Here is a 14,712-nt window from a genome sequence, read left to right on the forward strand (position 1 = left end):
AGAGGAAGCCGGCGTCGCCTGGACTGCGCGGCGGATACCAACCTAACCCCGCGGGGCAAGGGCGAGTTTCGAAGACTCCGGGTGCAACAGCGAACTGGATTAATCCTCTGACCTCACTATCAGCATCATGACTATTGAACACGTTGACTATTTAACGTTCCTAAATGCCCCGCGTCCGGCACGGCCCGCGAATGCTTCGCTCGTCTAACATTCAACACAGCGCCCAGGAGCTGTTCTCTGACAAGATCAAAAAGATGGAGGCGAGCTTTTGTTCACGGGCGTCTCCACACGGGCGTCTTCCGGCGGAGACGCGCACACCGCGCACGCGACCGGCGGCTCCGGGTCGGCGAGGACGCGGCGGCACGCGAGGGGNTGACAGGGCCGCTCGCCGCCGCGCACCCCGCCTCTTCCCCGGTGCAGCGTCCGCGCGCGGCCTCGGCGACCCGCAGGCCCAACATGGCGCAGGAGGTGTCGGAGTACCTGAGCCAGAACCCGAGGGTGGCCGCCTGGGTGGAGGCGCTGCGCTGCGACGGCGAGACTGACAAACACTGGCGCCACCGCCGGGAGTTTCTGCTCCGCAACGCCGGGGACCTGGCCCCGACTGGCGGCGTTGCAGCCGCCGCCGGCGCGGAGGAAGCTGCGGACGCCGAGAGCGGGAGCCGCAATCGGCAGTTGCAGCAGCTTATCTCCTTCTCCATGGCCTGGGCGAACCACGTCTTCCTCGGGTGCCGGTGAGTGAGCAGGCGTCCCCCACCGGCTCTCCGCGTTTTGTCTACCGCCCCCGGGCTGCGGCCCGGAGCCTCGGCGGGGAGGGGAAGTTGCGAAGCGCGGGAATTTGCGGGACTGGCTGCCCTCCGAGGAGAAGAAGGGCGTCTCAGCCAGAAGCCGACGTGATTAACAGCCTGCCCCCCCTTCCCCGCTCCCGGCGGGCGGGGGTCTGTCGGTGGGGTCGTTGGTTGACATCGCTTTCGTGGACAGACCCTGAATTTCAGGGATGGGGAGCGAGGACCCCGCCTCCCAGACTCCCGGGCGTTTGTTTCTGGGGTTCCAGGAAACCGAAAGTTCCCGGCGGTTGCTACACTTTGTTGATTACGACCAGGAAATGCCGTTCCTGTGGCTTGTTTCTGCACAGCAGCCGGAGTAGCTGGGAGGAAGCACTTTTTAAAAGTGTCTTTTTCTTTTTTCAGGTACCCACAAAAAGTTATGGATAAAATACTTAGTATGGCTGAAGGCATCAAAGTGACAGGTGCTCCAGTCCATACCACAAGAGACGAACTGGTTGCCAAGGTGAAGAAAAGAGGGATATCGAGTAGCAATGGTTAGCAGATCATAGATGTGAACATAACATACATAGGAGTTTAGAACATAAGTTTGATGTAATTAGGAATTACTTTTATTACTCATTTTTTAACGAGCTAGAATTTATACACTGTTATTAATCAAGTTGGAACGTTAAACCTGTGTGTGTGTGTTTTAGGCCCCCGTTTTGATAGTTTCCTTCGACTGCTTTAGATTTTCAAGTGTCCGTGTTGTCTGTGCTGTTGGTTTTTTAATGGTAGAAATTAATGATGCTACTCAACACTGTTTTGAGAAATTAATGAAGTTAGTCCCCACTTTTTAAAGAAACTGCAAGTCCTGAAATATTTTTGCCTTACACCTTTTTTTGAACAAATACCTGTCTTGTAAATTGTCAGCCTATCTCTATGGGCTAGACTTAGTCACATCTGTTTTCCCTTTTTTTTTTCTTTTTTTTTTTTTTTAGAAGGGGTAGAAGAGCCAGCGAAAAAGCGAGTCCTCGAAGGGAAAACCAATTCAACGGTTGAGCAAGATCATGCGAAAATTTCTGCCAAAACAGAACGTGCGTCAGGTCAGCAGGAAAACACCTCGACAGGTACAGGGTCATCCACTAAATCAGAGAGTAGTGGAAACTCCACTCGGAGCTCTGGCACCTCGGGTCAGAATAGCTCTGCAAGTGAAGGAGATCGGTCTCTTTCCAGCCAAAGTAGTAGCAGCGTGTCCTCTCAGGTAACAGCGGCAGCGTCTGGAAAAGCTTCTGAGTCAGAAGCTCCAGATAAGCATGGTTCGGTATCGTTTGTTTCTTCGTTGTTAAAATCCAGTGTGAATAGTCATGTGACCCAGTCTGCCGATTCCAGACAACAGAGCGGATCACCTAAAAAGAGTGCTGTGGAAGGCTCTTCAGTCTCAGCCTCTCAAAGCATCTCAGAGATCGAGGTGCCCTTGTTGGGCTGCTCCGGAAGCGCAGAAGGAGAGTTGCCGCTGTTGTCTTCTAAGCCAAGTTCAGAGACAGCTACAGGTGGGTTAACTTCCAAAACTAGTTCAGAGGCGAGCGTTTCCGCGTCTGCTTCTAAAAATAGTTCCACATCAGGCATATCCTTGCTGACTCCCAAGAGCGGCACATCGACACCCGCAGCACTGCTGACTTCCAAAAGCACTTCACAGGTGGCTGCATCCCTGTTAGCTTCCAAGAGCAGCTCCCAAACCAGCGGATCTCTAGTTTCCAAAAGCACTTCCTTAGCAGGTGTGTCCCAGCTGGCCTCTAAGAGTAGTTCTCAGACTAGCACATCCCAGTTGCCTTCCAAAAGTACTTCACAGTCAAGCGAGAGTTCGGTTAAATTTTCTTGTTGCAAGTTAACCAATGAAGATGTGAAGCAGAAACAGCCTTTTTTCAATAGACTGTACAAAACGGTGGCGTGGAAGCTGGTGGCTGTTGGCGGCTTTAGTCCCAATGTGAATCATGGAGAGCTCCTGAACGCGGCTATTGAGGCTCTGAAGGCCACACTGGATGTGTTTTTTGTTCCGCTAAAAGAATTGGCAGATCTGCCTCAGAATAAAAGCTCTCAAGAAAGTATCGTCTGTGAGTTGAGATGCAAGTCTGTGTATTTGGGCACGGGCTGTGGAAAAAGCAAAGAGAATGCAAAAGCTGTTGCATCAAGGGAAGCCCTGAAGTTGTTTCTCAAGAAGAAAGTAGTGGTAAAGATCTGTAAAAGGAAATACAGAGGCAGTGAAATAGAAGACCTCGTCCTCCTTGATGAAGAGGCAAGGCCTGTAAACTTACCCCCAGCATTAAAACATCCTCAAGAATTACTATAATTTGTCCAGAATACCACTGCATATGATGTTTGGTATTGGAAGAGAAAAACTGGCTTACTTTTGTATAATATGAAACACAGGCTTTCACAAATTTTGTATTGCTTTTTTCCAGTTTTGCAGAAAATTTACATTCTAGTTCTCTTCACACAGTAGAGGTTGTAAATAATTTATGAATGACAGTACATATTAAAAAATATGCATTAGCAGCATACCAAGATGCTGTTTTATTTGCTGAAGAAAATACTGTCTTCTATTTTTAATGATCCGTTAGGTACGATGTGTAGTTCTGTAGAATCTTAAAACTTTTGTACTACTTTCAGTTTGGTGAAAATGTATTAAGTTGTCTACCATGCTTTTTTTTCCCCCTAGCTGAATAAACCTCCACATCAAAGAAAAGGGGACCATAGTATTTGAATGTCTGAAAGTCTGTGAAGCTTAAGGTTTTAAGAATGTTGCCCATGATACTGAACATGTCTGTTAAAGAATAAAAGAAAAAATAGTTGCCTCAGACTATTTTTATGAGAAGTTGTAAGCATTTTTTAGATATAAAGCAGTATAAAGTACTTAAGGTTATTTTATTCTGAAGTTGTTTAAAATTCACCATGATTTTGACCGCTGCAGATTCTTTACGTGGGTTAATTTATGTTTGAGGTAAAATACAATTTACACTTTTTCTTAAAGACATAAATGTGGGTTTCTATATTAAGCATATTTTGTGACTACTATTAACAGATTGATTTGTTTAGATATTAAATGCTTTAAGCTATTTTACCTTTTCAAGAAGTTGTGTTTTTTTTCCCCTCCTCTAAGTCAACCAATTCCTGCATATGGGCTTCCCACTACTGGTCATTATAAATTACAGTCAGTTAATTTTTCATAGCTAATATCCAACTTTTTATGGATAGAGAAGTTACAGTTTGCTAATCTAGAACGAGATGGTTTCTTTATTTACAAATCTCAAAAGAATACCGGGAACAGCGGAGAGCCATGTTGAGCTCTACTGAGCTTGTTCAGTTGAGTTACATTTGTTAGTAATGAAATGGAATCCTGTGTCTGACATGATTCTGATTGTATTACTCTATTGTATGTTCTCTCATTTTTCTTCAAACTCTGGCCCAGGATTCTCTCTCTCTGGCCTTCTTTCCAGCTGCTGCACGTTGAGCGGTGGTGGCAATAATGTACAGAGAAAAATCAAGAAATGACCTTTTAAATGCCAGTTACGTTGGAAGAGGAAAATTGAACCTAAGTAGCATCATTTTAAGTATGAAGAAGTTCCATTTTATATTCTAGAAGTAGACAAGGATACTTATACACTTGAAATGATCACCTTTCACTTTACCAGATAATCTTTAAAAATGATTGTTTTGAGGATATAAAGTTAGATACTGGATATCAAAGTCCATATACTATAAATGGGTTGCCTTATATGTTGTGAGAAGCAATAACATGAGTGTTATGAAACCACTTCTAACTACTTGACTTTTCTCCGTCTTGCAGTGTGTATTTTGTGGGACAGTGATTGCCAGAAGCCAAACGTTACAAAGGATAAATACATTTCTGTAAAATGTATCTAATTAGGTGATTTGGTAATTTCCTAAATTGGCTTGTTTCAAGTTAATATAGATTATTAAAAATATTTTAAATTATAGTAACCTTTTGATATGGTAGACTTGGAGGAAGTTGCTTAGTGTAAAAGCATTGTTTATAAACATTTGCTATAGGTTTTTTAAGAGCTTATAAGGGGCGCCTGGGTGGCTTAGTTGGTTAAGCGTCTGACTTTCGCTTGGGTCATGATCTCGCGGTTCGTGGGTTCAAGCCCCGCGTCGGGCTCTGTGCTGACTGCCAGCTCGNAAGAGAAATGCAGATTTTACAATAGTTCAAGACAGTGTAATGCAGAAGAAAACAAGCTTTGGCAGGAATCTGTTATTCTTGAGGTAGAGTCTTGGCTTCCTTTGGGAATTCAATCTTTTAACTTCATCTGTAAACTAAGACAAATGGCTGTCTGAAAGAACTATGAGGATTAAAGGCGATCATACACTTAAAGTGCACTATACTATATTAAGTGCTTATGTACGTATGCTCCTTCACAATCTTACGAGTAACTATTCTTATTTGGCCCATATTTCAGATAAAGTAATTTGGTCAAAGGATGAATTCAAGCCTGTATCTGGTTGTCTGCAGAACACAGCTCTTATTACGTTGTCTTTCTCCTGTTTTTAAATGCTAACCTTTCTGAGACTCCCAGATTGTAGGTTTCTACCGGTTTTATTAAGTGACAGAACATCTTTCCAAAGCCTCATTTCCTTGGAATGAGTCACATCAGTAGTCCTTCTGCTTCTTAATCCTTCTCCTTAGTACTTAACATGTCTTGAATATTCTCAACTCCTTAAAATAATTTGCAATCTAGTTATCAAGATGGGAAATACTGAATTTCATTTTTAGATCACTGGTGAGATCATGTTCTAAAACTGATTTTTCTTTTTTTTTAAAAAATTTTTTTTTTTTAATGTTTTATTTATTTTTAGGAGAGAGAGAGAGACAGCGTGAGCAGGGGAGGGTCAGAGAGAGAGGGAGTCACAGACTGAAACAGGCTCCAGGCTCCGAGCTGGCAGTCAGCACAGGGCCCGACGCGGGGCTCGAACCCACGAACCGCGAGATCATGACCTAAGCGAAAGTCGGACGCTTAACCGACTAAGCCACCCAGGCGCCCTAAAACTGATTTTTCTTAATGGTACTAAAATCGAGATTTTTTTTTTTAGCAATAAAGTTGGTTGACTTTGAAGAATAGTGTTGTGAATTTTTAACCCAAATTCTTGGGGCCTGCCACTGCTTCCATTGGCTTGGGTAATTGTCATGAGGATATGTGTAATTTCCAAGGCTTTTTATAGGTATTATGTACATATTTATATACATTTGTATTTGTATGCGTATATATAAAAAGCCTGCTCCGACTTAAATTATGTATGAAAGAAAGAGCATTTTTCCTACCAAGTGTAGATTTTTTTTGGTACAGATTTCTCCTTGCTGTTTAGGTCCCTGAGGAATGGCAGTGAGAAGGTAACCAAAGCCAGCATCAACTGGGAACCAGATCAGTCCTACAAATGTGTTGTTTTTGTAGTTTAAGGGGAAGTTTGTCGGCTTTTTCCTCAAAAACTGTGCTAAAGTCCTCCATTGACTCACTTCAGTGGCAAATCTCTTGGTATCAATTTTAGCCATGACTTTTGAAGAATAATGTAGTTGATGAATAGAAATGTTCTCTGTAGCTTTTTATCATTTAAACAACAACAACAACAAGACTGAAGGATTATTATCTGCAAATGAACATTAATTTTTCTGTCTGTTCCCTTCCTATTTATGGAGGAAAAAAATGAGTAGTTAGTGGGCAAAGTTCCAAAAATNGGATTATTATCTGCAAATGAACATTAATTTTTATTTCTGTCTGTTCCCTTCCTATTTATGGAGGAAAAAAATGAGTAGTTAGTGGGCAAAGTTCCAAAAATAAGTTAGTTAACTAACTTGGAAAGGGGAAAAAAAAAGTAATAATGAAAAGGAAGAATTACATACAGGACATTCTTTTAAAAACTAGAGATTATAGGGGTGCCTGGATGGCTCACTCGGTTAATTGTCTGACTTTGGCTCAGGTCATGATCTCACGGTTGGTGAGTTCAAGCCCTGTGTCAGGCTTTGTGCTCACAACTCAAGAGTGTGGAGCCTTTATTGGTTTCTGTGTCTTCCTCTCTCTCTGCCCCTCTCCTGGTCACTCGCTCTCTCATAAAAATAAACATTAAAATTTTTTTTAAATAATAAAAACTAGAGATTACATATACCAGTACTTAATAGGAAGCAATCAAATGCCTTCTGTGATTTAGAAATTTTTATGAGTAGAATCAGAATCCTTGGCAGTCATTAGGAAGCAACCAAACTACCACAACATAAACAGTAAATACACCGAACAATAAAACTCCTATAGAAATGGAATGTATGTAATTTGAAAAGGACTATAAAGACCTGCCAAATGGTAAGAATCACCTAGTGTTTTTCCTTATGATTGTTGTCATGTAAATCAGTTTAGCAGGGCTCCGACACTCTGAAATGAAAAACTCTAGTTCTGAATATGTAATTCGTGGTTTTCAAACTTTAGCCATATATCCTCAAAGTAAAATGGGAGCCCTGGGTATAGAAGACAGGAGCAGGACTATAGTTAAAGGAGAGTGGCCACCATTGAGTTCCTCCTTCCTTAATTCCTGCAGAACCTCTTTGAACCATGAGCAGAAGGGGTTTAACAACCATGGGACCCAGTATAGATAAGCTTCCTTCTGCAACAGGTATTAGAAAGCCACCAGTTTACTACAAAGTGGAACTTAACCTGTTTTTAAGTAATCTACCGTATAGAATTTATAGTTAGTAGGGACTTATGTAAGGCTTAAGGGACCATCACATAAATGAACTTTTAAGCAACACTAAAAATAGCTACCATTTATTTCTTCCTTTTTTATTATGAAATATAATTGCAGAAGACCGTAAAGTCCAATAATCATTAATTGAATGCTCACCTAACATTACCTAGCTCAAAAAATAAAACTATATCCCCACTGCAAGAACTCCCATGTGAATAGCTGCCATTTATTTGGGGCCTACAATATGTTGTTGGTTAACCTGTTGTTTGTTTGTTTTTTAAGTAAGCTCTATACCCAACGAGGGCCTTGAACTCCAGACCCAAGATCAAGAGTCACCTGCTATACTGACTGAACCAGCTAGGTGCCCCTGCCTGTGTTTTTCTGAGTCTCCCTGAACCCTCTGAGGAGGTGGGTTGGTACTGATCCTATGTTACAAATGAGAAAACTGGTGACCATTTTGTATTGTTTCTCTCAAATCACAGAGCTAGTATATGTTGAAGCAAGGACTCAAGTCCAGGGTTCTTACAGAAGACTAAACCATGACTTGGTTCCAATTTGGAGCAGTGAATGTGAATACCAATGAGATACGCTGTCCCATGACATTTATTTCCTATGTTCCAGAAAATAGTAAGTGTAATCGCAGTTTGAGGAAAATTTGAGAAATTTTAGTTGACCATTTAAACTAGGAAGCTTCTAAAGAAGTAAACATTAAAGGAAACTGCTCAAGTATGTATCTGAAATAATCATCGGAAATATTTCCTAGACATTCTATTTGTAGAATTCAAAGGAACAATACAGAGGCAATGGTGTAATCTGATGTAATCAATGGTTGAAGCAAATTATGAATCCTGTCTCATTCTCTTCACCATGTGTATATTATTTTTTTGTACACTAGCTAAAGAAAAATGGTTCTCACAAGATAAGAATAGAGGTCTATGGAAGCATTTCTAGTTTATCTTACCTGTATGCACAGATAGTGCACCATACTCAATGTGGGGATTCTCAAATACACTCAGTAACCTGCATTTGGGAAACCATTATGGGGTAAAGTATGTGTGCCTTCTGTCCTTGTTTTTCACTTCAAAATATTCAATGCAATCAAGAGAAATACGATATAGGTAAAATAAGGATACTATTTTGAAAATATTTGTTCCTTTTCCTTTGTAATTTACATTCTTTAGCAGTTATTCTGCTATTATAGCTCCTATAGGAAAGGAGACGATAATATGACTTGAGGAAAGTCCATACCAGGGATAGCAAGGAAGTTAAAATCCACTCATTCCAGCCTTAGTAGATTCTGAGAAGAAGGGTAAAGAACGAAAGCAGGCATCTGAGACATGTGGGTCCTGATCTGGTTGATAGCATGAACTTCAACTGTCAGTAATAAGGCGGGAGTAATGACAGTTTTCATTTAGTGAGGATGCCTTGTTTATCCCAACTGTCATCAAAGAATGCATCAGACCTTAGCAGGGTCCAAGAGATCCAAACAAAGAGGGCTTGAATACGAAATTCTGAAGGCATCAGGACCTTAACTCCAGAGCCAATGAATTGTACAACACCAGGGGGCGTCATTCCCACAGAATACAATGGATGTCATTTAATACAGTGAGCCACGTCCCTTGGAGTTGTGGAACAAGGTGGACCTAAGGGAATCCCTGAAGTTGTATGAGTAAACTTATTTTTAAAATCTGACTTTAAGAAAGTAATTTGGAAACATTTTAGTGGTTCTATGAAGCATGGATAGCATATAAATTCTAACTGTTGTTGTTAAAGAGCATGTGTTTAAGCTATGTTGACCATACTGGGGACACTATTTATACATACTTGGTCGTGAGTTATTTTGCCCAACACATTCTTCTATAGGAAGAATTATTTTAAGAGAAGAGCCTAAAATCATATGATCAGATGAAGCAACGCTACTTGGCTTACGTAAAGGATTTGTTTTCCTCTATTCACAAACCTTGGGGGAAACTTTCAGGAACTAGGTGGTTGAAGAATTATGTCAGTTCGGCTCTGGAATAACACTGAGAGTGTGCTCAGTGTTCTCTCCTGCAGATAGATAAAGCCCCTTAATTATCGAGTTTGCTTCTGTACACTCAGTGTAAACCCACCATCCCTTTCTCAGTTTCCGTTTGATCTGTGTCTCTGCTCCATTAATTCTCTCTCAGTTGTTACCTTTGAGCTAACACAAATCAAAGATCACAGGAGTTTTACTTTCTAAAACCATGGAAGATAGTACGCACTTCCGAAGTCAGACATCCCATAAATTTCAGTGCGATATTAGCTCTGGGAGAACAGTGAAAGAAAATTGCTGACTCCTTTTGATCTCTGTCAGTATAAAGCCAGAGGGGAGAGACTGGTACATAGAAAATAATATAAGGTCGGCTCAATCAATTCTGTTCCCTGTGAAATGGATCTATGAATTTTGTGTAGACTTTGGTGGTTTTTTAGAATTAAAATTCTACCCCTTATTGTAAGGAAATCCATGCCATCATATATTAAAGCAAAGCTTTCCCACTGAGTCTTGACATACAACAGACAAACTAAAATAACATTAACAGCATATTGATTTTCTATTCCTGCTGTAACAAATTACAACAACTTTGGTGGCTTAAACAATACAAATCTGTAGGTTAGAGATCCATTGCAGGTCTCTGAGGGCTCAACTCAAGTTGTCGGCAGTCCTGAGGTCCCTTCTGGAGGCTCTGAGGAAGAATCTGTTTGCTTGACTTTTCCAGCTTCCAGGGACTGCTTATATTTCTTGCTCCTGACCCCCTTCCTCCACCTACAAAGCTAGAAATGGTGGGTTGTGTCCTCAAATGGCATCATCCTCACTCTACTTCTGCTGTCCCATCTTCTTTTCTGCCCCTGGCATCTCCACCTACTCCTTTCTGCCTTTCCCTCCCACTCATAGGGACCCCTGTGATTCTATTAGGTTCACACAGATAACCTCCCTATTTTAAAAAAGAATTTACATGTTTCTAATTTACTTTTGAGAGAGAGAGAGAGAGAGCATGAGTGAGGGAGGGTCAGAGAGAGAGGGAGACAGGCTCTGAGGCAGGCTCCAGGCTCTGAGCTGTCAGCACAGAGCCTATGGCGGGGCTTGAACTCGTGAGCTGCAAGATCATGACCTGAGCTGAAGTTGAGCACTTAACCAACTGAGCCACCCACGCACCCCAATAACCGCTCTATTTTAAGATCATCTGATTATCTGATCAGATGATCAATTTTAGTAATTCCATTTACAACCTTCATTCTCCTTCACCATGTAATGTAACATATTGACAAGTTCCAGGCACCAAGACATGATTACCCTTGGGGTCCAGTGTTTTACCTACCATATAGAGATTTTAATTCACCACTGCTGCCACCACCATTTATCTTAGGAATGTTGGCTTTCTAACTTCGAGAGGTAGAATGGAAATCTACCAGAATCTGCTGGTAGATGCAGAATGGAAAGTGGTACAGCTTAAAAATGAGTGCAGCTTGATGAATTGATGCAATTAAGATGGATATACTTATTTTAAACAATGTCTGATCACAAGCAGTTTCTCTGCCACTTGAAGTCTAATTAGGGAGCCTTTTTCTACTTCAAAGATCCTTAAATAAGAATGACTTTCTCTTAAGGGTCAAATAATGGAAGTAAAATAACTGCTACCATGGCAAGCAAATTGTTGACAGTTTTTTGAGACTTCTTTTGAGGCTAGTAGACAGACCAGAATTGCATCTTCGCCATAATGAGGGTGGTGGGTATGGTAGGAGCTATAAAATAAGTGCTCCACACCTAATTTCATTTACATATCGCCTGACTCTGACGTCACAAATGTTAAATGCCAACTTCTTGTTGCTGAGTAATATACATCTTTTTTAAAAAATTCATTTATTTAAATTCAAGTTAGTTAACATACAGTGTAGTATCAGTTTCAGGCATAGAACCCAATGATTCATCACACATATAATACCCAGTGCTCATCACAATAAGTGCCTTCCTTAATGCCTGTCACCCATTTAGCCTATCCCCCCACCTCCCCTCCAGCAACCCTCAGTTTGGTCTCACCAGAGAAAGATACATCTTACATTTTTTAAAAGATTTTATTTTTAAGTAATCTATACACCCAATGTGGGGCTTCAACTCACAACCCAAGATCAAGAGTCACACACTCCACTGACTCCAGCCAGGTACCCCCAATACATCTTACATTTATAGCTCTCAAGTATAGCTGGACAAATAGCCAAAAGGCATATGTAATTATTAAAACACGTGATTGGACATTCTTTAGAGCCATAATGGTTAATTACATCCTAGGCATTTAAAAATTCATTGACTGACTTCAAATGTCTCACATTTCATTGTAAGCATTCTGAAGAGGTAAAAGGGAAGTATTCATGAGGAACATGACAGCACATGTTGTGCTCAACATAATATATATACTTCTAAATTCAGAGTTATGTTTTTTAAACAGCAAATTTATAAAACACAAGTTTTCTGTGCTTCAAAGAAAGAACATCTTTATTTGTAAAGCATACTTTTATTTCATTATTCTACCACTTTCAAAAAAACTTTAGGCCACCTTTTTTGGAAGAGACTTTTGTTCCAGAAGCATATTCTTTGGAATTGCCTCAGTGATTCAGTGGTAGAAAATGTTTGTATTTTGCGGATTGATTTTTTACTTTTACTTGAGTATGAAATGCACTTATCAAATGGGGCCTCAAATTAACTCATCAGTTTTGATGACTCACAAGTTCCCACTTAAGGGCTCTTGTATCATTTGTCAACTGGCTTAATAGGAAAGTTGTTCAATCTTACCATTTCTCAAGTGCCTGTAGCAGTTAGGATTCTTTCATTTCAGGCTATAGAAATTAACTCCAAAATGGCAAAACAAAAATTATTAAAAGGTTAGTCATTGAATCAAAGGACAAGTTAAACTACCAGATCTCAAGAATCTAGGGAGAAGATGCCTGTAAGAGACTCGTTTTAGACCTAGAGACACATGATGATTGAAAGTGAGGGGATGGAGAAACATCTCTCATGTAAATGGATGTCAAAAGGAAGCCAGGTTAGTAATACTTATTTTGGACAAAATAGACTTGAAAACAAAAACTAACAAGAGACAAAGAAGAACACTTTATATTAATAGAGGGAACAATCCAACAAGAAGATACAACAACTGTAATAGTTATGCACCCAACATGAACACCCAGATACATAAAACAGTTAATAACAAACATAAAGGAACTAACTGATAATAACACAATAACAGTAGGGGACTTTAACATCCCACTTATATCAATGGACACATCATCTAAGCGGAACATCCACAAGAAAACAATGGCTTTGAATGAATCCACTGGGACAGATAGATTTAACATAAATTCAGAACATTCCATCCTAAAACACCAGAACACACATTCTTTTCAAGTGCACACAAAATATTCTCCAGAAGAGATCACATGTTAGGCTACAAGACAAGTCTCAACAAATTCAGGAAAACATCATACCATGCATCTTTTCTGACCACAATGCTATGAAACTAGAAGTCAACTACAAGAAAAAATCTGGAAAGACCACAAATACAGGGAGATTAAACAACATGCTACTAAAGAACGAATGGGTCAACAAGGAAATCAAAGAGGAAATAAAAAAGTACATGGAAACAAGTGAAAAAATCACAATAGTCAAACTTCTGGGATGCAGCAAAGGCAGCTCTAAGAGGGAAGTTTATAGCAATACAAGCCTGTCACAAGAAGCAAGAAAAATCTCAAACAGCCTAACTACACCTAAAGGAACTAGAAAAAGAATAAACAAATCCTAAAACTAGCAGAAGGAAGGAAACAATAAAGATCAGAGCAGAAATGAATGATATTGGAACTAAAATATCAATGGAACAGATCAATGAAATCAAGAGCTGTTTCTTTGGGGAAAAATATCAATAAAATTTATTTTATCAAGAATAAAAGAGAACTCAAATAAAATTACAAATAAGAGAATAACCAGCTGATAACCAGCAAAGAAGTTGAGTCTGTAATCCAAAAACTCCCAACAAATAAAACTCCGGGACAGATGGCTTTATAGGTGAATCCTACCAAACATTTAAAGAATTAATACCTATTGCTCTTAAACTATTCCAAAAATAGAAAAGGAAGGCCGACTTCCAAATTCAATCTATGAGGCCGACATTATTACCCTGATACCAAAACCAGATAAAGACACAACTGAGAAGAACTACAGGCCAATATCCATGGTGAACATAGATGCAAAAATTCTTAACAGAATACATGATACATTTAAAAAATCACTTACCACAATCAACTGGAATTTATTCCCAAGATGCAACAGTGATTCAATATTCACAAATCAATCAATGTGATACATTACATCAAATAGAAAGGACAAGAACCATATGATCATTTCAATAGGTGCAGAGAAAGTATATCCATTCATGATAAAAAACCTTCAACAAAGTAGGTTTAGAGAAAACATACCTCAATATAATAAAGGCCATGTATGAAAAATCCACAGCTACCATCATCCTTAATGAGGGAAAACTGAGAGCTTTTCCCCTAAGATCAGTACTAAGACAAGGACGTCTGCTCTCCTCACTTTTACTCAACATAGTTCTGGAAGTCCTAACCACAGAAATCAGAACACAAAGAAAGAGGGGCGCCTGGGTGGCTTAGTTAAGCACCCAACTCTTGATTTTGGCTCAGGTCACGATCTTTGGTTGTGGGATTGAGCCCTGTGTTGGGCTCCACGCTGAGTGTAGAGTTTGCTTGGGATTCTCTCCCTCTCCCTCTCCCTCTCCCTTTCTCTCTCTCTCTTCCCCTCCCCCACTCATGTTCTCAAACAAACATTAAAATAAAAAGAAATAAAAGACATCCAAATCAGTAAGGAAAAAGTAAAACCTTCACTATTTGCAGATGACATACTATATGTAGAAAACCTGAAAGACTCCACCAAAAAACTGCTAGAACTGATAAATGAATTCAGTAAAGTCACAGGATATCAAATCAATGTACAGAAATCTGAATTTCTATACAATAATGAAGCAGCAGAAAGAAGAATTAACAATCTCATTTACAACCGTATCCCAAATAAGATACCTAGGATTAAACCTACCCAGAGGTGAAAGACCTGTACTCTGAAAACTAAAACACTGAAGAAAGAAATTGAAGATGGCACAAAGAAATGGGAAGACATTCAGTG

At 40.0% G+C, this 14,712-nt stretch overlaps 1 protein-coding gene across 9 annotated transcripts in view; it reads left to right on the top strand.

Annotated features, from left to right (window-relative positions):
* The first annotated feature begins 379 nt into the window (after positions 1–379).
* The window catches only part of CDKN2AIP (CDKN2A interacting protein), a 46,352-nt gene continuing 32,019 nt past the window's right edge, over positions 380–14,712 (top strand). Inside the window, exons 1-4 of one of the 9 annotated variants that reach the window (XR_013334602.1) lie at positions 380–731; positions 1,188–1,318; positions 1,763–1,891; positions 7,791–7,916. Coding sequence is in view for 7 of the 9 variants with exons in the window: in XM_077761873.1 (XP_077617999.1) it covers positions 457–731; positions 1,188–1,318; positions 1,763–3,111 (1,755 nt within the window). In the remaining 2 variants the exon portion in view is untranslated. Of the gene's footprint in view, positions 732–1,187; positions 1,319–1,762; positions 3,883–4,258; positions 4,656–7,790; positions 7,917–7,990; positions 8,107–14,712 lie in introns of those variants that run through there. The other 8 variants (XR_013334603.1, XM_077761896.1, XM_077761906.1 and 5 more) reach the window with 8 other exon arrangements.

This window comes from Crocuta crocuta, unplaced genomic scaffold (genome assembly GCF_008692635.1).
Source record: "Crocuta crocuta isolate KB4526 unplaced genomic scaffold, BGI_CrCroc_1.0 scaffold90, whole genome shotgun sequence".
Classification (NCBI taxonomy): domain Eukaryota; kingdom Metazoa; phylum Chordata; class Mammalia; order Carnivora; family Hyaenidae; genus Crocuta; species Crocuta crocuta.